General features: G+C 50.5%; 1 protein-coding gene across 7 annotated transcripts; it reads left to right on the top strand.

The window, feature by feature from the left end:
- The first annotated feature begins 13,336 nt into the window (after positions 1 to 13,336).
- On the top strand, positions 13,337 to 22,959 carry Proc (protein C, inactivator of coagulation factors Va and VIIIa). 7 transcript variants are annotated; one of them, XM_074070473.1, is made up of 10 exons: positions 13,356 to 13,464; positions 14,956 to 15,076; positions 15,194 to 15,280; positions 16,443 to 16,612; positions 17,540 to 17,564; positions 17,687 to 17,824; positions 17,931 to 18,065; positions 20,234 to 20,373; positions 21,257 to 21,374; positions 22,275 to 22,959. In XM_074070473.1, the coding sequence occupies exons 3-10, from the start codon at positions 15,211 to 15,213 to the stop codon at positions 22,868 to 22,870; spliced, it is 1,392 nt and encodes a 463-aa protein (XP_073926574.1). In that variant the 5' UTR covers positions 13,356 to 13,464; positions 14,956 to 15,076; positions 15,194 to 15,210; the 3' UTR covers positions 22,871 to 22,959. The 7 variants fall into 7 exon arrangements, with proteins under 7 accessions (XP_073926575.1, XP_020009716.2, XP_073926578.1 ...); XM_074070472.1 differs by having other exon boundaries at positions 15,190 to 15,280; XM_020154127.2 differs by lacking the exon at positions 14,956 to 15,076 and having other exon boundaries at positions 13,338 to 13,464.
- Positions 22,960 to 23,276: the final 317 nt, after the last annotated feature.

The following is a 23,276-nucleotide window of genomic DNA, read 5'->3' as shown; positions in this document are numbered from 1 at the left end:
CTTTAGTGGAGAAACTTAAAGGAGACCCCACTTTCCACAAGTGACCACAGTCAACAGGACCAGCAATTAGATACCCTAATATCCCTTGTTCAAGGTGCAGTGTCCTGGGGAGGACACATCACTTCTGTAATACTCTTGCCTTAGTCTAGTAATGAGGCGCCATCAGACAAACCCAAAATAATTGGCCACAGGGCTGGAGTCATGACTCAAGTGATAGAGCACTTGTCTAGCAAGCATAAGACACTGAGTTCAAACCCCAGTTCTGCCAAAATAATAGTAACAAAAATATAGTAGTCATTGGCCAGAGTGCCACAGTGACAGAGACTGAGGAACTGACCCAGACTGGCAGAGGACATCAGTGGAAGCCCAGGGGAATGGCAGGGAGAGGTTCAGGCCCCACCCCGCGATTCTGCTTTCCTCTCCAGCTACTCTCAGAAGTGCACCCCTCTACAAACCACAGCAGAGTCTCTGTGATCAGAAAGAGTACGGTTCAGGATGGGTGTGATCCAGCAACCCTGGCTCTGTTTTGCTTTGATTCCTTAGTCACATATCTTCTGGGGCTGTCTTTGTCCTCAGGCTGCTTCCTCCCTGATAATCAAATAGAAGTTTCAGGCTCCATATCTACTTACCGTACTGTAGGAGAGGGGAGCCTGTCTGGTGGTTGTCTATTTTAAGAATAAGTACACTTTTCCCACAGAAGGCCTTAAACTTATCCTCATATTCCAATGGCCTGAGTTTAATTATAAGCCAGTTCCTGAAGGAAAAGCCATACACAAATTGCCCAGAGCAATGAGATCACTCTCTGACATACCACGTTTGACAGCCCCTACTGAGGAACTGCAGGTAGGCTGTTCCTGACACTTGGACAAAAGTAGGGTGCTGTTAGGAAGGAAAGAGGGAGAATGGATGCTAGGTTTTTTTGTTTGGTTTGGTTTTTTTGGCAGTAGTAGGATTTGAACTCAGGGCTTCACACTTGCTAGGCAGGTGCTCTACTACTGGAGCCACTCCACCAGTGTTCACAACTTCAAGCAGTGTTCTCTGTTGCAGTAATTGCTTCCTTGGTGGAGTTTCCTGTGGAGCAGAGAAAGTCTGTTTCTCCCTGTCAATGAACCAGAGGGTACAAATCTCACTTATACAGCAGGATCTCAGAGTCGATTTAGAACAAGCCAGGTCAAGTATGGAAGCTAGACAATATCAAGTGTCTCCCTCATGGAGAGAGGGATCCACAGTGGCAGCCACCAGCCTGGACAGTTTTCAGTGTCCTGGAGGAGATCCCTGCTCTGTCAGCTCCTCTATAGACCCCCAGCCCCAGGATGCTGAGGCTTAAAACAGTGCCCAAAGGCCTATGTGATAAAATGCCTCCAGCTGACAAATTACCACTCTTGCTTCAGCTGCTTTGCATTAGTCTCTGACTTTCTTATAGCATCTTCCCCAGGACACAGTATAAACTATAAACCCATCTAACTTCTTTTGGGTTTTAGTGTGTTATCTCCTATGCTGTGCCGATGGGGGATTGAAGAGGTGCTACGAGATGTCAGCACTCGTCCTGATTCCTGGGCAGTTGGCACTCAGTCAGACCCACCTTCTGACCACATGCCCTGGCCACAGCTGCTGTGAGGGTGTCCAGTCCTGCTAGTCTTCTAGCTGTACACTGTGTGCTGCTGAACAGTGTCAGAGGAACAGTATGCAGGACTGCAAACAACCTTCAACTCAAAAGATTCGATGAGATGCAACCGTGTTTTGAGGCTGGGTTAAGAATTCCCAGAGCTGGCAGGTTGGCTAGCCAGCGCCAGGCCCTGAGTTCAAACCCCAACACTGCCCGCCCCCACAAAAAATATTCCCAGACTTTATGACCAGGGAGAGGTGCTGAGGCTGGCTGGAGACGTCTGGAGAGCTGAGAGAAAGGCATTATGTCACATTCTTTCCTCACACCTCTTTGTAGGTTTGAATTGTTCTAAAATTTAAATGTTTAATTTGTATATGACCAAAATTCAACCAGCAACAAAGTATACAGGAAAGTCCTTGTCCCAGCCCTGGACCCCTCCCACCCAGGTAATCAGTTGCCAAGATTCAATGTCCATGTCAAACTCCAGACAAGCAGGTATTTATTGCTGGGGGCGGGGGGCGGGGGTGGGGAGAGCTCTGGCTCAGGTTCAAGGGAGTCTAGGTAGGACCTGGAGACAGAGAGCAGGCAGCCTCTGCGGCCCACAGGTGAGGAGGTCTTTGCTGCTGCTGCGACTCCTGTTTAGAAAAAGTTTTCAAACTGGTTTGCAGTTTAGTGTTTCATGATCATTAGAAAGAGAGGGAGAAGGAGGGAGGAAGGGAAGGAAGAAAGGAAGGGAGGGAGGAAAAGAGTGTATCACCTGTGATAAGGTTAAATACGCTTTAATGGGTTTTTTAAATTTTGTTGCGATGTAAAATGTAGGTTAAAAAAAAAGTTTAAAACCACTTCCCTAAGGCACAGTGTAGACTCTAAATAAGGCCACGACCTGGGTCTCCCAGACTGCCCCAGGCTGCAGGTGAGGGGACGTGGCACGTTCCCGTAATAAACGTGCAGAACTTGCGAGATCGTTTCTGCGGGGACCGCTGGTTGATGGGTAGCGGTCCCTCCCCGCGCGGTCCCCGCCCCTCCCCCTCCCCGCCCCTCCTCCCCCCGCCCCCTCCGGGCAGACGCGGCGCGGTCGGCGCTGACTCACCGCTGAGTCAGCGGGAGGCGAGGCCAGCGGCCGCGGGCGGGACGGCGGGACAGCGGGACGACGGGACCACGGGACGGTGGGCGGCTCCCGGCCTCCGCGGGCCATCGAACCTGCGCTGCCCTGCGCTGTGGCCTCACCGAGGCTTGGACTAAAGGCCGAGCGGGTGGCGTGGGCCGGCCACCTGCCTGGAGGGCCACCCAAGCCACCTGGAGCTGATGCCACCCGCGCTGCGCCTTCCCCGGCGGGCAGCCGGCGACCGCTCCTAGTGACCCCGCAGCCCCGGGCTGGACGCGGCGCGGCAGAGTTGATGCGGCCAGCGTTAGAGACCCATCCCGGCACAGGCGCCCCCCACGTGGTGTGACACGTTTCGTCAGTACGCGCACTCACAGGAAGGATCACGTGTTTGAAATCGTGGGCTGCGAGTACATGGCTAGGGTAAGAAGAGCAGGTGCTTCCTTGAAATTAAATGTTCTGGGTTAGGGGAGAGGCTCAGGTGGTAGAGCACTTGCCTAGGAAGCGTGAGGCCCTGAGTTCAAACCTCAACACCACCAAAAAAAGAGCGCAAGACAGAGAGATTAACTGTTCTGTTGTCTTTCTGTTACAGGAATGCTGTTATTTAAATAAACAATAGGACTAGTTCACACTAACAATAATAATTACTCAGACTAATGAAACAGTGTGAGAGCCAGGGTCTGGGGGCTCATGCCTGCAATTTTAGCTACTTGAGAGGCTGAGATTGGGAGGATCAAGATTTGAGGCCGGCCCAGGCAAATAGTTCCCGAGACCCCACATCCAAAATAACCAGAGCAAAATAGACTGGAGTATGACTCAAGCCGTAGAGCCTGCTTTGCAAACATGAAGCCCTGAGTTCAAAACCCAGTTCCACCAAACAACAAACAAAAGAACAATGTGAGAAAACTGTTTTGTTTCCTCTTGTATGTCATACAGCAGTTTAACTTATTATTGAACATGACACTTAAACTCTAAACTAAGATACATGAATGGAGCCAGGTGTGGTGGATCACACCTGTAGCCCCAGCACTGGGGAGGCCATAAGTGAGAGTATTGATTACTTGAATTCAAGACCAGCCTGGACTAGATAGTGGGACCCTGTCTGAAGAAAATAAAATTAATCAAATCAAAAAGACTTTTTAAAGAGAATGCAAAGGCAATAAGACTAAACTGATATCGCCGGTACTTACTTAATAAAAATAACCGTGTTCCCCAGACCCAGCAGGATACAGCAGGAAATTCTTTGGGAAAGCCTTCTTTAAGGTAGTGATCAAACTGACTGGAGAGCTCTCTGACACAGCCCTGCTGTGAGAAGGCACAGATGCTGACCCCTGGTGTCCACCCAGGGTGATGGCACCAAGCTAACAGTCTTCCCACAAAAGCCTTGGAGCAGGCAGGCTTAGGATGTTCCCCGCCAGGAACAGCAGGTTCTAGATTTATGGGCACTGGTCTCCAGGTCTCCCAGCCTGTATCTGCAGGCTGGTTTTGCTTGTCCTTTTCATCTATAAATTAGAATATTCATATCTAAGAGGTCCAACTCTCTTAAACATTTTGTTTTGTTTATTTGTTAGTTACAGGGTCTCCCTATGTAGCCCCAACTGGCCTCAAGCTTTCCATTCTCCTACCTCTCCTCTGTGATTACAGACTTGTGCCACCATGCCCCACCCTTTACCAAAGCACATCAGATGTCAGTATGGGTTAAACCTCTCTCTCTTAGGAAAATGGTTTTAAAGCAATAATTTGGCTGGGGGTGTAGCTCAGTGGTTAAGTGTTTGCCTAGTATGCACGAGGTCCTGAGTTCAATCCCCAGTACCACCAAAAAATAAAAATAAAAATAAAGCAATAATTTGAACTCATCAAATTCAAGTTGAATTACAAATAAGTTACAGTTTCAGTAAAGAAAGAGGATCCTATTGGTTGTTGTGTTCTGACATTTTGACTTGTTTTGTTTAAAAAAATGAGTCATTTTTCACTTCATGGGTTTTTGGTCTCTGCCCTCACATAACACTGAGCAGCTCAGATGCAGTCAGTCTGTCCTTTCTCAGGACCCTGTGGGCTCTTCAGATCATCAAGCAGTTTTGGGGGAACAAACTATACACTCAGCTTGACTGTGCCTAAGTCTGTTTTCTGTTACTACAACAAAATACCAGAGACTGGGTGGCTTATAAGGAATAGAGGTTTATTTAGCTCACAGTTTGGAAGCTGGGAAGTCCAAGAGCATGGCACTAACTTTTGTTGAGGACCTTCTTGCTGCATCTTAACATGGCAGAGGGCACCAGGTGGTCAGAGCAATCGTGTTAAAGAGAGTTTGCTTTTATTACAAAGCCACGCTCTCAATAGTCCATTAATCCATGAATGAATTAATTCAATTGGGGAAGCAGAGCCCTCAGGACCCAATCACTTCCCAAAGATCCACCTCCAAGTAGCATTAGCTAGGACTAAGGAGATTGTTTCCAATGCATGAATGCTAGGGAACAGACACTGAACCTTAGCCAACAGCAGTTCTTTGCTTTATTCTCAATATCGATGTATTCCCAAATAAGAGGAGGACATTCTTCCTGTGCATCACTCAAAGTATGATGGGGGGGGGTTGTAGCTCAGTGGTGGAGTGTGTGCTTAGCATGCCTGAGGCCTGGGTGTGATCCCTAGCAGAAATGGGCAGGGGAAAGGAAGAGAGTGAAAGAGAGAGAGAGAGAGAGAGAGAGTGAGAAGGAGAGAAAGGAGAAGGAGGAAAAGGTAGGGGAGGAGGAAGGGGGAGGAGGAAGAAGAGCTGAAAGAAGGGAGGGAAGAAAGGAAAGGCTAACGTTTTAGTCTGGCAACAATGACAACCGCCTTGTAGGATCTGTTTAAAGGACACCACTCCCTTCCATTTCTGGAATGTCCAACTTCTCATTAACTGCTTTTGTGTGTTTTGAGAAGCAGCCCGAACCTTTCATTCGGAAATCATCAGTGTCCAGGAACCAAAGCCCACCTGCAGCAGTGCTGTGCACACAGTGTGCAGGACAGGAAGTGGCTGATGTCTCTCATTCTCTGTGGCAAAGGAGTTCATAGACTGAATGGAATTTGCAAAGATTTACATTTGCACTGTCTGCCAGATCTGCAGACAGACAGGCAAGGTCTCATTGGCATCTGGACGAGATATCATTTACATCATTTTTTTTCCTGCAGTTTCATTAAAACCTTCATAGAAATCAAAAAGACAATTCGAAACTCTGTTTTTCGAATCAAAGTACTGAAGAGGTAAGGCACATTATTACTGTTACAGTTATTGGAGTGGCTTAAATGGTAGAGCACCTGCCTAGCAAGCCTGAGGCCCTGAGTTCAAACCCCGGTACTGCCAAAAAAGAAAAAAAAAGGGAAAAACAAACTTCTTTTGTTCACACACAGGACATTTCAGGTACAGCCTTTGAATGAAGACATGTCTGCAAGTTCATGGTGCAGTATGCCCAAGCTAATGTGCCTCTCCAGATTCTGTGCGCTGTTCCAGCCGTCTGCCAAACATCAGTCATTTAGCCTGTTAATGACTGTGATGCTGGCCTTAGTATTGTGATTGTCCTCATTTTCATTATCTGAATTCTTAAAAAAGCACGGTCCTGTACTCACCATGTTAAAATTAAACTAGCACTGTCTCGATACAAAGCATAACCGTTAATGCACAGGCAGAGGGGAATTTTATACCTTTTCCCTGACCTTTATCATCCATCATTGAAAACCAGAAATTTCTCGTCACAAGATAGAGCCTACCAGATGCAGGACTTTTAGTGCAAAATTAGAAGACTTTCAGATAAGCCGGGTTGGTTGGTCACTCTAGCACATTCCTAAAATCCAAAAATAATAAATCTTAATAAAAATCAATTCTATTTCTATACATTAACAACACACAGTTTGTAAATTCAAATCTTTTAATTCTATTTATGTGTGGTGGCTCATGTCTATAATTCTAGCTACTTCAGGAGGCAGAGATCAGGAGGATCTTGGTTAGAAGCCAGCCAGGGCAAATAGCTTATGAGACCCTATGTTTAAAAAAAACCCATCACAAAAAAGGGCTGGTGGAGTAGCTCAAATGGTAAGAGTGCCTATGAGTTCAAATCCCAGTGCTGCCAAAAAAAAAAAAAAAATCAAGATTAAAGGACTTCCACTACCTGAGTCCATGATTTATTTGAGTCTTGTAATAGCAGTTAAGCAACTAAGACAGTATAGTGCGGGCACAGGATGAGCAGATAGATAAACAAAACAAGAGAGGCCGGAAAAAGGTGCATTTGTGGTCAATTGACTTTTTTTTTGGCGATACTGGAGTTTGAGCTCAGGGATTACACGCTTGCTAGGCAGGTGATTTATCACCTGAACCTCTCCTCCAATCCTGTTTCGTGTTGGGTATTTTTGAGATAGGATCGCATGAACTGTTTCCCCGGGTTGGCTTCGAACCACGATCCTTCTGATCGCTACTCCCTAAGTAGTCAGGATTACAGGTGTGAGCCACCAACATCCAGCTGGTCAACTAATTTTTAACAAACTTCCAAGACAATTCCATGAGGGGAAGGAGAATGTTTGCAACAAATGGTACTGGAACAACTAGTTATTCATATATTTTTGAAAATTAGTCATTTTCATTTGGTTTTTGAAACAGGATCTCACTATGTAGCTCAAGTTGGCCTTGAACTCCTTTTTTTTTCTTTTTCGGGACTGGGGCTTGAACTCAGGGCCTACATCTTAAGCCACTTCACTAGCCCTTTTTTTGTATTGGTAGGGTCTCAAGAACTCTTTTCCCAGGCTGGATTCGAACTTCGATCCTCCTGATCCCTGCCTCCTGAATGCCTAGCCACTGGTGCCCAGTTGGCCTTGAACTCTTGATCCTCCTGCATCAGCCTCCCAAATGCTGACATTACAAATGTGCACCACCAAACCCAGCCTAAAAATTGAATCTTGACCCCTAAATCACACTATGTGCAAAAATTAGTAAATTCAAGATGGGAGTCAGAGATCTAAAAGTAAGAGCTAAAACCATAAAGCTTCTAGAAGAAAACATACAGACATTTGTGACCTTTGCATTAGGCACTTAGAAGGGTGAGGTAGGAGGATACAGTGTTAGAGGCCAGCCTGGGCTACATGTGGAGACTCTTATTTGGACAAAGGAAAAAAAAACCTCAAGTGGGTGCCAGTGGCTCATGCCTGTAATCCTACCTATTCAGTAGTCAGAGATCAAGAGGATCAAGGTCTGAGGTCAGCCAGGGGAAAAAGGGAGATCCTATCTCAAAAATACCCAACACGCCCACACAAAAGGGGCTAGCAGAATGGCTCAAGTGGTAGAGCCACCTGTGAGTTCAAACCCTAGTACTACCAAAAAAAATTGCTAATCAAAAGGCACTGTTAAGTAATAAAAAACACATGCCATAGAACTAGAAGAGATGTTTTGCAAAAATATTTATCTGACAAAGTACTTGTAGCCTGACTATATAAAATTTCTCAAAACTCAATAATTAGAAAAATCAAAGAACTCAATAGAAAAAACAGGTGGAAATGCAAAATGGTAGTAATCACTTTGGAAAACAACTTGACCTTTAAATTTTTTTTTTTGTGAAGGTAAATATGAACTCATCCCATGAGTCATTGCTGCCATTGCTAGGTGTTTATTCAAGAGAAGTGAAAAATCTGTGTCCACACACACACACACACATGAATGCTCTGGTGTGTGGATTTAATAGGAGCCAAGAGCTGGTGAATAAATAACAAACCGTGGTTTGTTCATATAATACAACCCACTGAGCAATAAGAAGAAACAAACTGCCAGGAGCTGTGGCTCATGCCTGTAATCCTGGTTACTCAGAAGGCAGAGATCAGGAGGATTGCAGTTCAAAGCCAGCCTGGGCAAACAGTTCGATAACTTATCTCAAAAAAACCCAACCCAATTGGAGGTATGGCTTAAGTGGTAGAGTGCCTGCCTAGCAAGCATGAGGCCCTGAGTTCAAACCTCAGTACTGCAAAAAAAAAAAAAAGCTTTATGCCTTATGCTGAGTGAAACAAGAAGTCTTAAACACTTCTATGCCATTCTACAAAGGGCAAAGCTCAAAGGGGAGAACACAAGAGAATCTTCTAGAAGACAGAAATTGCACAGAAATACCGTGTCATGATTGCAGTGGTTGTTAAGCTATTACAAGCATTTGTCAAAACAAAACTGTACATTGAAAAAGACAACTTTTATTTATTTATTATCACTATTGTTGTTTTGCAGTACTGGGATTTGAACTCAGGGCCTACACCCTGAGCTACTGCTCCAGCCGTTTTTTTTTTTGTGATGAGTTTTTTTTGAGATAGGGTCTCATGAACTATCTGCCAGGGCTGGCTTCGAACCTCGATCCTCCTGATCTCTGCCTCCAGAGTAGCTAGGATTACAGGTGCCAGTGGCTAAGTGAGACACTGGTACCCAGCAGAAAGGTAAATTTTATTGTGTGTAAATTATAACTCAGTAAATCTGACTTTAAAATCAACTTATCACTGAGCCATTGATATTATAATTCATCCATCCATCTCTATTTTTTTTTTTTGATTGTACTGGTGTTTGAACCCAGGTGGGCCACACCCCCAGCTTTTTTTACTCTACTTTGTTTTTTTCAGGTAGAGTTTTGTGCTTTTGCTCTAGCTAGCCTGGGACCAAGTAGCTGGGATTACAGACAAGTACCACCACTCTCAGCCTCATCTCCACTTCTTAACATGCAGCTTCCCAAAGCCTCATTAATTTCTCTCCTCCCCATTCTGTCTGGGTGAGCTCTGACCAGGCCTGCCTCTGAGTCAAAGGCAATGGACAATACACAATGGAAAGTCAGCATGGGCGAGCGAGGACTTGGGGAAAGAGAAAATGGGTAGTCCTGTTGGCACTCAACACCAGCCCACTCAGTAAAGCCAGCTCACGTTGGGTTTCTAGCACCTACTAGCAGAGTCAGAGCCAATAAAAATTAAGAACATGTCCCCTAGAATAGGGGACAGGGGATGAAGGGGTGACACTGAATGCTTGTAGCTGGCGGGTGTTAAGATATAGCAGAGAGTGCCTGTCTTTTATCCCATGTCCTTGGCCTGCCCTCTCCCTGACAGTCACAGGCACTTCAGACAGTTGACAGCCAACAGCCCTTGTCACAGGACTTCCTGTGCCTGTGGTACTTAATTTCTCCAGGATGTTTGGGAAGCCAAGGAAAGAAATTGTTGATTGGTCACTTAAGCCCCAGGTCCTGACCACTTTTCATAAAACATTTAATTAAAAATTTTAATTTAATTGTTACATCAGTCACCTGAGTTGGATGCTATTATTATTTTGGACTTTTAATTCACTTAATCATTATAATATTTTTATATAGAACCTCTATGGCGTAGGCACAGCTGGAGTCTGGGCCATCTTGCATGGAGACTGGTGTGGGTTTCACAAGAGATTCCTAAATTCCTGATAGGAAGACTTGGAAAACACAGTCTCTTTCCAGAGGTTGGGGGTCAGGTAGCTGTAGGTCTTGGAGATGGCATCAAAGGTGGCCTTGGAGCATCTTCCCAGAGTGGCAGTGCAGCCCCAGTTGGGAGTGTAGCTTTCCTTGGGAGCAGCCATCAGCAGCAGCATCTTGGCACAAGAGCTGAAACCATGCCAGTGCCTCTGGGGACATAGAACCTCAGCCCACTGTCACCTTGCATGGAACCATGTGGGGCTTGTCAAAATTGTTCCCTAGTAGCCTTTCTGCACAGAGATGATGCAGAGCTTGACCAAGATGGCCCCTCAGATGGAGGTGGCTACCTCCTTGGAGCAGCTAACACCAGACTGACCTGACTGCTGTAGTCCCCAGTGGCAACGAAAGCCTTGAACCTGGTCCCCGGGGTCAGCACCAGATGTGCTTCTGCTCTGGCGTGATTCAAAGCCTCATCCTTGAGGCATGTCTCCAGGAAAAGGTCAATAACCTCAGAGTCCTAAGTGGACAGGGAGAAAAGAGCTCTCCAGGGACTGGAACATCATGCTTGGTTTGTGACAGGGATCCACTCCTTGTCTTTGGCCTCCCTCCTCAAGCCCTGCAGCCTGGGCCTGGTTCCCATCACAGCCTCTGCAGAAGCCACCTACATGCACCCCTGGACCCTCCTGTCACTCCAGTCTCACCACTGTGTGGTGTTTTCTCGGAGAGCAAGCAGTCGCTATTATTAGCTCCATTTTAGAGGTGTGGAAGTTGAGGCTCAGGGAAATTAACCAGTCAGGAAAGAGCCAAGTTGAAGCTTAAACTTGGGAGGGGGCAGCCTGACCCGGAAGATGAGGGTTTTTTGAACACCTCACCGCTCGTTGCCCTCTGAGCATTTTGGCCCCCACTCCCCATTTTAGTTCTTATTCCTTTGCTTGCGTTTTCACTCCTGCAGGGACCTCTGGGCCAACAGGCGGTCCTCTGCTCTCAAAATCACAGCAGACGCGCTGCCCAAAGACCTGCTCTGGTATTTGAGGACGACCTGACTGAACTGGGGCACCCGTAGGGGTGACACACATGGCAAGGGAAAAGCCAGACTAGACGGATCAGCGGGCCCAGCCCGCCAAGCCGGGAGAACGCAACTGGACCCGCAGGAGCGGCACAGCGCCCCCTGCTGGAAACCGGCTGCCGAGCGGAGCTGCCTGGCCTCCCGCCGCTGGCTGCAGGCGGTGCCAGCCTGCAGAGTCAGTGCAACTGGCATGGCTGGTGACCCTACCTTCCCTACCTGGGGAGACCACGGAAGTCTCCCGCGATGCCAGCCGGTGGCATAGTCCACCGTGCAGGCCCTCACTTGGCTGACAGCTTCCTTTGCAGAGGAATTACCTGGACCTCCTCTGGGCAGCATGCCAGGCGTCCGCAACTCCCCAAAACTGGTCATTTGGGAGCATTACGGCTGCCTTGGTTGGTAGGTGTGTCAGGACTCTGGGCATCTGAGCTGGTTTGGAGGTGGCCTCAAGCAGAGCCATCATGCAGATTTAGGATCAGCACGGATATGCCAGATGCATCAACTTAACTTGGAATCCACTGAGGTGCTGCGTTGGAAGCAGTGGGGCACAGGGAGGCGGATGTGGAAGGGAAGCGGTGCCCAGTGAACACCCACAACACCTTGTGCTTATAGGTAGGCCAGGTGGAAAGCAGCTGCAGACACTTGTGGTAAGAACATGGGGCAGGAGGTGTTTTAACAGGTCCTGGGAAGCTGTGGGGTGTATCTCAGGGATAGCGTTCTTGCTTGTCCAGTGTCCCAGCATTGATAAAAAAAAAAAAAGCTCCTCAGGGATGCACAAGTTCTCCTGTGGTCTGCCCTTGGCCTTCATGCTTCCTGCCTGAGTTGCCAGGACTGGGCTCTCCTCCCATAGCAAGCGGACTAAGCCCCTGGCAAACAGCAGCGGCTCCCCACTTCCTATAGGTTCAATGCCAATTACCTCACCCTTCACTTCCTCGATGCCCTCACACACCCAGCACTTCCCCCAAACCTATCTTCAGAGTCTCCCCAAGTAGGGTGGGGGCAAACATGGATGCCTGGGCCCTGCCTGGCTTCAAAGTTCTGATACTTAAGGAGGAGCAAGGCAGCAAGGCTCCACTCCAGGGGTCTGAGAGAGAAAACCTGATTGGCTCCTTGGGTCAGGTGATTTCCCCTGTGCACTCACCAGAGGCCAGCAAGGGCTAGGTCACATGGTGTATGCAGGGACATACTGAAAACAATGGAGACAATTCCTCCAAGAAAGGGCAGGGCAGGGAAGAAATGGACCCACCTGGTACAGCCAAATACAGGGAAAGCAGGTGCTGACAGACTACAGAATTGAGCAAAGGGCCCTAGCTAGGCCCTTCTCTTTTTTTTTTTTTTTTTGCAGTACTGGGGCTTGAACTCAGGGCCTACACCTTGAGCCACTCCATCAGCCCATTTTTTTGTGTTGCGTTTTTTTCAAGATAGAGTCTTGTGAACTCTTTGCCAGGGCTGGCTTCAAACCGCTATCTTCCTGATCGCTGCCTCCTGAGTAGCTAGGATTACAGGCATGAGCCACCAGCATCAGGTACTCCTGCTATTCTCTTTTCCAAGATCCTGGAAGGGAACTACCTGCAGCTTTCCAGAATCCTGCCTTTTTCTCACTTGATCACAGAGTGGCCAGAAGACTGGAGTTCTTTCTAATGCAGATCTGCCACCCATCAGTTAAGTGAATTTGGATGAGTAATGCTGGACTTCTAAGTGTCCATGTCTGCAAAGTGGAGGTGATAGTGATAGCCGTGTGCAGCTGGATCGGCATGCCCTGAGCCATCAGAACTGAGTCTACTACACTGCACCTGTGTAGTTGACGCCCTCATCAGAAGTCAGGATGGTATATCCATGTGTAATAGTGTCTTTTTTTCTTTTACAGTGGTACATAAATAGGTGAATCTTATAAGCAATGGCATCTTAGATGTGATGGACTATGGAGTGATTACCATTGTTCTGATCAGAGACAAACCAATGTCTTGGGTAGAAAGGTCCCCACGTGCAAAGTGGGGACAACATCTCTCCCTCAGCGAGGCTAAAACGAGACAGAATCTGCCAGTGGCTTTGAGCAACACGGGCCCTTACCTCCCTCCTTGCTGGGAGGCTTCCTTGGTGGCAGAGGTGAGCTTTGGGTAAATGGAATTGTCAGCACCACTTGTTTGTTTATCTGGGGAGCAGGAGGCTCATCACTAGGTCAAACAAACATTTGTGGTTATGGATTAACCCGAGTTCCAGGCTGTCATGGCGGCAGGAGGGCGAACTCGCAGTTTCTCCACGGCCCACCCCTGTAAGTCCCCCTCGAGGCAGGACTGGGAGGGGTGCGGAGGGAGGGGTGCAGAAGGGAGAGGAGTGCTGAGCCACAATGAAGGGTTCTCCTGGCTGGCTAGAGCATGGTGTCAAGGGAAATGAGGCCCTGCCACCGGCCAGGCCAAGGCATGGTTGGCATTCCCCAGGTGCCACAGTCCAAGGGTCCTCTCACTGTGTGCCTCCCTCTTTCCAGACTGTGGACCAAGTAGAATTTAGTCAAGGGGTTCTCCAGAACCCAGAGCCATCCCCAAAAGCAACTTGGAACCCAGGACTGCCTGTATGCTCACCTCTAAAAGTGAGGCATCTGATTTAAACATTGGATTAAATGTCAGCGCAACCTTGAGGAAGTCAGCAAAGGAGAAGGGTGAGGCTAGGCAGGGCTGTGTAGCTGGAGCAGGCAGGCCTGCCCTTCCGGTCTTGGGGACAGTGGAGGGCTCCTTAGTCTCCAGAGGTAGGGTGACCTCTGTGGCATTGAAGGACAGGGAATCCAGTGATTAAGGGCAGGGTAAAGCTTCCGGGCCTGGAGCCCCACAGGCCTGGGCCTGAGTCCTAGTGCTGCCCCCTCCAGTTGTGGATTTTTTTTAAAAACAGATCCAAACTAGTCTCAAACTCTTGATCCTCCTGCCTCAGCCTCCCAAGTACTGAGTTTACAAGCATTCACTACCATGAAAGGTCTAGTTGTGGATTTTTAATAAGCCACTTACCTGCTCCAAGTCATGAAATGTGAGTGATAATATTAGTCCCACGTCTTGGGTGGGTATAGAAATAGCAAGTGTTTACCGAGCATTTGCTGTGTGCTACAGGTTGAACCCAGGGCCTTGCACATGCTAACCACACACTGTAGCACTGAGCTGCGCTCCACTCCTCTAAACTTGTTTTAAAAGCTTCATGTGGACTACTAGTTCTTTCAATAATCCTTTAAAGGCATAAACCTGTGCATTTTATAAAGGAGCAGAGGAGTGGAGCAGTTAAGAATTTTGCTCCCCACTGCATCCAGAATGTGCTGGAATTTTCCCCAGGCTTCCTGGCTTCTTCTTCTTATTTGTTTGTTTGTTTATTATTTGCGGTGCTGGAGTTTGAACTCAGGGCCTCAAGCTTGCTTAGCAGGCTCTCTCTCTACCATTTGGGTCACTCCACTAGTCCTGTTTTGTGTTGAGTATTTTCAAGATAGGATCTTGAGAATTATTTCCCTGAGGCTGGTTTGGAACCTCAATCCTCCTGATCTGTGCCTCTTGAGTAGCTAGGATTACAGGCATGAGCCACTGGCACCTGCCCCCCCCCACCCCACTGGCTTTTTGACCTACCCAGAATCCTGCTCAATCAGCATAAGCTAGTATTCTTTACCCAGCTACCAGACCAGCAAAGGCATAGCCACCCCCACCCTGCAACCATCACCAAAAATAGAAGGAAGGCAGAGCACAACATTCCCTGGCACTTGGCCTTTCTGAGACAAGTCTCCTTTGTTCTTCAGAAGGACCTGCACACTCGGCTTTCTCAGGCAATTGGTGTGACCTTAGCCCCTGCACACTAAGGGCCTGGTGGGGCTGTCTGTCTAGTCACAAGGATCCTCAGCTCCAGCTTCCACCCTGACAGTGTGTATACAGGGACGGGCCTGCTGCTCAGCTTCCTCCTGGCGGGCAGTGGGCACAGCAGCACGGGGCGGGGCGGGGGGTGGGGGGGCTGCCAGCTTAGAAGTCCTCCTCAGACAGGTGTCAGCAGCTCCAGAATGTGGCAGCTCGCAAGCTTCCTGCTGTTCGTGGCCACCTGGGGAATTTCTGGGGTGCCAGCCCCTCCTGGTAAGGCCATCCCCAACCTACCTCGGGATCCTCCAAATCCTTCCTAAGGCATCACTGGCACCTGCCCAAATCATCACACCTTCCTCTGAGCCTTGGTGACATGAGGGCCAGGTGGGAGTGGCATGAATTGGCTGACTAGGTCTAGGTAAGCCAGCTGCTGCAAGGTCAGATGCAGGTGGTGACAAGGATTTGGGGTGTGTCATAGAGTCAGTCCTCTGGGCCTTCCTGCTCTACTACTTACTCCCTCAGTGGTGAAGATCCCAGACCCAGGCCTGGGGTCACACTGCCCCATGCTTCTTCTCCTGTAATGATACCTGCTGTCCTGCCCCAGTCCCTTCCTCTGCCCTCATGACAACAGGAGGTAGCTATGGTCCTCTGGAAGGAGCACAGGACAAATGGTCTTCTCCCAGAACCACACCTGGCTCCTCTTGAACCTTTCCTTGAACTGCTTATCTGCCTGCCTCGCCCTTTCTCTCACCCTATACCCAGCTGCCGCCATTGATCTACACTTCCTCTGCTACCTCAGCTCAAAGGCATCTTCCCAGCAGACACTTGGCGACACATGGGGTGATAGATCTCTGTCCTCCAGGTGTCCCTGCCTGGTAGAGGTAGTACCAAATGACCAGTCAAGAGGGGGTTACTTTAAGTATACTGGGAGAAATGAGACCGATTTAATTTTGCAGTCGTAACAGCAACAGCAGCATCTGGCATTTGGCATTTGGCATTGAGTGCTTACTTCTGTGGCTTTTGTTTTATTTTGTTTTGGCGGTAATGAACTCAGGGCTTCAGGATTAATAGGTAGGTGATCTACCACTTGAACCACACCCCAGCCCACTTCTGTGTTTTACATGATTATCTTGTCCCCTTTTTCAAATGAATAAACTGAGGTTTAGAGAGGTGAAGATGGAGGTCAGGTTGGGGTTCAAAGGGAGGTCTGTTTCAGAGTATATGCTTGGAAGGGTCAAGCCTCCTGTTCACCAATGGTCATCTGCCTTGGAGGAGACAGAGTTTCAGGGCACGACATCCTCACCAGGAATTGGAATAGGCCCTGAGGGGCTGGAGACAAGGCCTTTCCAGGTTCTCCCCAGCTTGGCTCTTTAGGCCCTCATGGCCCCTCTGAGGCCCCTGTACCAGAGTGAACGCACTCCCCCTCCCCATCCAGACTCAGTGTTCTCCAGCAGTGAGCTCGCCCATCAGATGCTGCAGGTCCGCCACAAACGCGCCAACAGCTTCCTGGAGGAGATCTGGCCCGGCAACCTGGAGCGGGAGTGCGTAGAGGAGGTCTGTGACTTCGAGGAGGCCAAGGAGATTTTTCAAGATGTGGAGGACACAGTAAGGCCACCAGGCTGGGGCCAAAGCATGAGACTCAGGGGCGGGCTGGGGCCTGGAGGAGCAGGTAGACACACCCTCTTTGGAGTCTGTGCTGTGGGCACCAGTCCATCCTCCTCTCAGCTTGCTGGGATGGCAGTATGGTCCTGCCCTCTGGTCTTGGCCAGGGCACATGTGACTGCAAGAAATAGAACTCTACAGTGAGCTTCAGAAGTTTGGGAGCTCCAGGCTCCCTGCTCTCCCCTCCTCTCCCCCTACCTCCCCCCAAATTCATTCCACCTTCCAGTGACCACTGGCCTCCACTGCCTACCCTCTGTCTCTCTCTCTCTCTCCCTGTGACCAAAAGGCCACATTCCTTACTTCTACCCATGCACCTCAGGTGCATGTGTGACCAGGACTCCCTGGTGTCTGTCCATATGCGCTCACTCCCATGCCTCTTTTCAGATCCTCAAGAGAGCTGAGGCAGGATCTGGGTCCTCCCGGTTGGAGGGTCAGAGCCAACACAGCAGCAGCAGCAGCTGACACCTAGTTAGCAGTCTAGCCACCCCAGTCTTTCACAGCCAGCGGCCCAGGTCTTCCAACTCTGAGACCACTGAATGCATGAGGGGTTCCTAAAAGCCTAAGGGAATGATGGGGCTTGAGGAAGGCAGAGCATCTTGGCAGGGGTTTGGGGTCCTCTCCATACAGAAGCTGCTATGGAATAGACGGAGAGTGGAGACGAGCCGCATGGAAACCAGTGCGGTTCCTGGAATGTGTGGGTGTGCGGGAGGGGAGCAAAGAGCGCTAGCTACCAGCAGCTGTCTGCCTGGAAGCCCGGCTCTCATCTGCCTGCTTGCAGGCCCCTGGGTCACATCCAGGAGGAGCGAGGCGACCGGTGGCCTCCCCTTGGTACACGGGCTGGCCCCTCATGCTGCCCTCCTCTCTCTGCAGCTGGCTTTCTGGACCAAGTACTTAGGTGAGTGCGTTCCCGACCCCTGGCTGGGCTGCCCAAGCCCGCTCCCCTCTGGTCACTGGGGTCCGGGGAGGGTGCTGGCAGTACCCACGACCTCCACCCTCCTACCCCGCCTCTTGTCGCAGATGGTGACCAGTGCGCAGCCCCGCCCTCGGGTCACCTGTGTGACAGCTCGTGCTGCGGGCACGGCACGTGCATGGACGGCATCGGAGGCTTCAGCTGCAACTGCGTCCAGGGCTGGGAGGGCAGATTCTGCCAGCAAGGTGAGGGGGCGGCGGGAAGGCGGGACGGCATGCGCGCTGCGGGTCCCCGCACCCAGCACCCAGCACCCGGCGCAAGCGCCGCTCTCCGCGCCCTCCCGTCCTGCAGAGATGCGCTTCGCCCACTGCCTGGTGGACAACGGTGGCTGCGGGCACTATTGCCTGGAGGAGGACGGCGGCCGCCGCTGCAGCTGCGCTGCGGGCTACGAACTGGACGACGACCTCCTGCACTGCAGGCCCACGGGTGAGCCGCCGGCCCCTCCCGGTCAGGCCCCGACCCAGAGCGGGGTGGGGCGCGGGGAGGATCCCGCACAGACCACAGGCAGGCTTCCGGGGAGCGGGAGCGAGCGGTGAACAGGGTTGAGTCACGGGGTAACCGCGGATGTGGCGCCCCAACCCCCGTACGGCTGCTGCGGGTGCTGTCTGCCGGGACTCTCTCTTGCTTGTCTCCCTGTCACCAGTTGTCCCTGCTCACCTTGGGGACACCTCCTGGAGCACAGTTCATCTCCGCAGTTTGAGTGGATCCGGGCCTCCAGCGTCTTCCTCTGTTCACCCTGGATGCTTTTAGTTCATTAGGACACGCTGCCGGCCGTGTTTCTATTAGCCTTTGTTTCTGCAAGAACAGAGCCGGATTCTGCCTTTCTTTAGATTGTCCTTATTACAAAGGATTTTATTTTTATCAAGTTTATTTGTATACAAAGTTTACAGAGTCAGATCTTTACAACTCTTGTAATGTTTTCTTGGGGCGGGTCTTTTTTCATTCCTTGTGCAGAGCCCTTGATGGGCCCTTTTAATGAGGAAATGCAGATCTTCTGCCTCTAGGGACATTGAAAATGACTTCTTTGATAGTCACTCCTCTGCTTTCTTTGCTGTCTCTTTCTGGACCGCTCATGGTTCATACCTCTTTCTTCTAGTTTCATCGTCTCTTCTCTTTCCCAACTTTTTGACTTCATGTTCTTCTTTCAGGAAACTTTTTACCTCTTTATATCCCAGTCCTTCTACTGAAAAAAACATATTTTTCACTTTGTATTTTGAAATGATTAGAAATTCCCAGGAAGTTGCAAAGGAGTGCCTGGTGGACCTGTCTGCCCGCACCTTTCCTGCAAGGCTGTCAGAATGCCAGGGGCACTGGCAGACCCGTGCTGTGCAGGTCCTTAGGGCTTGCCGTTTGGATGGGCTGTGGAGAGGACTCTGTAAGGCTGGGCTGGAGTTTGCTGGTGCCCAGCTTCCAGCCCCCTAGAGCATGGTGGCCAGAAGAGCTGGGCTCTGTGCAGCCCCAGACTCAGAGAGACTCCCCATGGTCAGCAGAGCATACCAGTCTTTCCTGTAGAGCTGCCTGTGATCTCCAGGTCATAGTCTCTGTTCACCTCTGCAGGGGACAGAGAGGGAGCCAAGCCACAGAGGAGGGCTTTAGCAGCCTCCTCAGTCTCTCTCTCTCTCTCTCTCTCTCTCTCTCTCTCTTTCCTTTTCTTCCCTTTTTATTTTCCTTCCTTCCTTCCCTCCCATCCTCCCTCCCTCCCTTCCCTTCCTTCTTTTCTTCCCTCCTTCCTTCCTTCTTCTCATTTTGAGATGGAGTCCCCGTATGTAGCCCAGGCTGGCCTGGAACTCACAACATAGCCATCCTGGCTTTGAACTTGAAATCCACCTGCCTCCCACTTGATGGAATTACAGGTGTGTACCACCATGCCCAGCTCTAGCAGCCTCTCTTGCCAGTTGTCATCACGCCACCCATGTGCTGTGATGCGGCTGTGGTGTGACACCACTTCTGAGTATCCTGTTGTTGGCCAAGGGTTTTGCATTCTCAGCCTGCCAGTTCTGCCTGCTTTCCAGCATCTGGACTTTCATTGCCTTTGTCTCCTTGCACTCTGTCAGTGTGCCCTTCCCCTGCTGATGGTGTCCCACTGCCCTGCAAGTCTAGATCTCCTAGCTGGACATTCATGGCCCATCAGGAGCAGATCCTGCAAGGCAGCCTGCCCCTGACTCTCCATGGTGTGCTCTCTTCTCTGGGAAGACAGGCCTCATGATCGTGCTCAGGGCTACTTTGGGCTTTCCAAGAGTGCCCACTTCCTTCTCCCTGTAATTTCTCACCTCTGATATAAGCTTGGCAGCGTTCCAGCTGGGGGCATTCCTTATAGATCTTGGGGCTTATCCCCCAACAGCCCTGGGGTATACTGAACCTCTGAGAAGTTTAACAACCTGTGCAAGGATACAGGTAGCTTGGCCTGTGTCTTGCCATTAGGTGACATTGTTTGTTGACTCACTGACTGACCAGAGGGGATTTGCCCACTCATATTGTCACTTATCCCTTGAACCCTCCAATGTCAAACTAGTCTTCAGGCATGAGGAGTACAAGATGAGGGCAGTCTGGGAGTAGTGCCTGGCAGGCTCCTTATCACCCTCCTTTTCCTTCAGTGAACTTTCCGTGTGGGAGGCTAGGGAGACGAATGGAAAAGAAACGCATTATTTCTAAGCGGGATATTGACCAAGTAGACCAGCTGGATCCCAGGATCATCAACGGGACACTGACCAGACAGGGAGACAGCCCCTGGCAGGTGAGAGGAGAGGCAGAGGCTGCCTCTCATTGTCGGGGTCAGGGGTCACGGAGCTCCTCCTGGCACTTCTGTCAGGATGCAGAAGTGAGGAGGGGAAGCACTGCTGTTGCTTGGGGTTACAGGTGGTGGTGGGGGACCAATAAGTAGGAAAGGGCTCAGGGGAAGACAGGTAACCTGATGGGAGGAGAGCAGCTAGAGCAGAGAGAGCAAGCTGAGGGACTATGGAGGGGAATCTTCTGGAAGGAGAGTTGCAGTTTTTAAAACAAGCTGGAAAGATCTGAGGGCAGGAGCTCAGGCAGAGGCCCTGATAAGAGAGTGGTGGCCTGCATGGGACAGGGCTAGTCCAGAAGGCTTGCCCCAGCACCTCTCCAGGAGCTAATATTTTACTTGTGTCCCCTCTCTGTCAGGCACAGGGGTAGGGTTGGGGATGAATAAACACCAACAAGTGGTGCTGGCTGTGGGGAGTGTCAAGACACTAACCTCTGGGCAGCTCAGGGGGACCAGAGCCAGGATGGCCACCAGGATAGGTAATGAGGGAGGGCCAAGGGGGACACCCAAGGCAACCTGGGTACCACAAGACTTACCAGAGGTATGAAGCCTGGATGAAGTCCCCAGAATGAGGGGAGCTTTCTGTGATGTTGGTGGGGCTGAGGATGCCTGCAGGAACAGCAGAGGCCAAGCTAGGGCAGTGCCCCAGGACAGGCCACCACTGTACAATGTAATAAACAGAAAATGCCAGAAAGGGCTTTAAGTCTATGTATGCCCACATAACCAGGGTCCCAAGGAAGCACTTGAGCAGTATTGGGAGTCATGTAAAACTAGGGGTCCTGCACTGGCAGTTGCCAGAGGCAGCCCCGTGACTTCACCATTCATCCTACTTCAGGTGATTCTGCTGGACTCAAAGAAGAAGCTGGCCTGTGGGGGGGTGCTCATCCACACCTCCTGGGTGCTGACCGCCGCCCACTGCATGGAGGACTCCAGGAAGCTCATTGTCAGGCTTGGTGCGGGCTAGAACCAGGCAGGAGGGACTGCCAGAGGCCTAGGGTGGGGCGGGAGAGCCAAGCAGACCATACAGGTTTGGGGGGCACTGATCTCAGGGCACTTGAGCTCCACAGGAAGTGTTTTGGGGGACAAGGCCTATAAGCCTCTATCCACTCACCCTTTGACTCCAGGAGGCCACGGGATTCTCTTGTGCCCACTTCAAGTGTGGGCACACGTGTGCGTGAGTGAAGGGTCATACACGTCCTCCCCATCTCACTCTTATGTGCGGCAGACTGCATGTGGGCCTCAACTCCCTGTGGTGCAGAGACCCACAAGACTTGATCTAAGAGCCAGGCTTACTATAGACTGACAGGGCTGCAGCTGCTCACAGGGGCCCTGCCACCTGCCTCCCCAGGAGTCTTGGAATCCCCAAGCCCCACTGTATGACAATTTCAGGAGCGTCCAGTCCCTTACTAGACTCTATGTAAAAAAGAACAAATTTATGCTCCTTACAATTGTCTTCAACACAACCCATGGCCAGTGGCCTCCAGTGGGGTTTGGTGTGGGACTTCCAGGCCCTGCATCCCAGAAACCATCAGCTCCCCTGGTGTTCTACCTTCTCAGTGCTAAGTCCTGTCAGTGGCCTCAGTTTTCTCTGCTGCCCATTGCTTCCCTAGTCTCAGTGCTCTGTATGTGAATCCCAAATCCAGACTAGAATTCTGACTCTTTGGGATTGACACCTATGGGCCACTCCTTCTCCCAAGAAAAATCACCCTTGGTAAAGGTCCAGTGCACAGACAGGGGACACCACGACAGTGCCTGGGACACATGGTGAACATTGCCTGCTTTGGTTGCCCCTCAGGAGCGCCACAGTCCTGTGGGCTACGCCCACCACTCTGACAGCACCCTCTGCCCTGCAGGTGAGTATGACCTGCGGCGCAGGGACAAGTGGGAGGTGGACTTGGACATCAAGGAGATCCTCGTCCACCCCAATTACAGCCGAAGCACCAGCGACAATGACATAGCACTGCTCCACCTGGCCCAGCCTGCCACCCTCTCCAGGACCATCGTGCCCATCTGCCTCCCAGACAGTGGCCTTGCAGAACGTGAGCTTACTCAGGTTGGCCAGGAGACAGTGGTGACAGGCTGGGGCTATCACAGCAGCCGAGAGAAGGACAGCAAGAGAAACCGCACGTTCATCCTCACCTTCATCAAGATTCCCGTGGCACCACGCAATGAGTGTATCCAGGCCATGAGAAACACGGTCACCGAGAACATGCTGTGTGCGGGCATCCTTGGGGACCAGCGTGATGCCTGTGATGGTGACAGTGGGGGGCCCATGGTCGCCTTGTACCGAGACACCTGGTTCCTTGTGGGCCTGGTGAGCTGGGGTGAGGGCTGTGGGCTTCTTACCAACTATGGCATCTACACCAAAGTCAGCCACTACCTCGACTGGATCCACAGCCACATCAAGGACAAGGACAAGGATGCCTCCCCCAATAGCCAGGTGCTGTAGCACCCCTCCCCCCTCATCTCTGGACCCCCAGGCCACTCTTGCAGTGGGGCTGTGTTACTGAATGGCAATATAAAAGGGCATACAACAAGCATGGCAGCCTGCAGTCCTGTCTTTCCTTCCATCCCTTGTCCAGGCTGTTGTAGATGGAATTGCTATTTATTGACTTTCTACTATATGCCACATGCTTTTTGACAGGATCTTAGGTAACTCCCAAAGCAATTCTGTGGGTTGGGGAGGAGCAGATTCAAGTTCTGTGGGGTCTGAAGCTGATACAACTTGGAGGGGTGTGTTCTCTTTATACAGCAGAGTAAACAAGTGACTATGAAGCCACTGGGGTCTTTCTCACAATCTTGGAGAAAGCCTGTGGTAAGCCATGAGTCCTAAAGCTACAGCTAAAGCTGTGGCC

This window comes from Castor canadensis, chromosome 4 (genome assembly GCF_047511655.1).
Source record: "Castor canadensis chromosome 4, mCasCan1.hap1v2, whole genome shotgun sequence".
NCBI lineage: Eukaryota > Metazoa > Chordata > Mammalia > Rodentia > Castoridae > Castor > Castor canadensis.
Note: the sequence above shows the minus strand (reverse complement) of the source record. Positions and strands in the feature narration are given on the sequence as shown.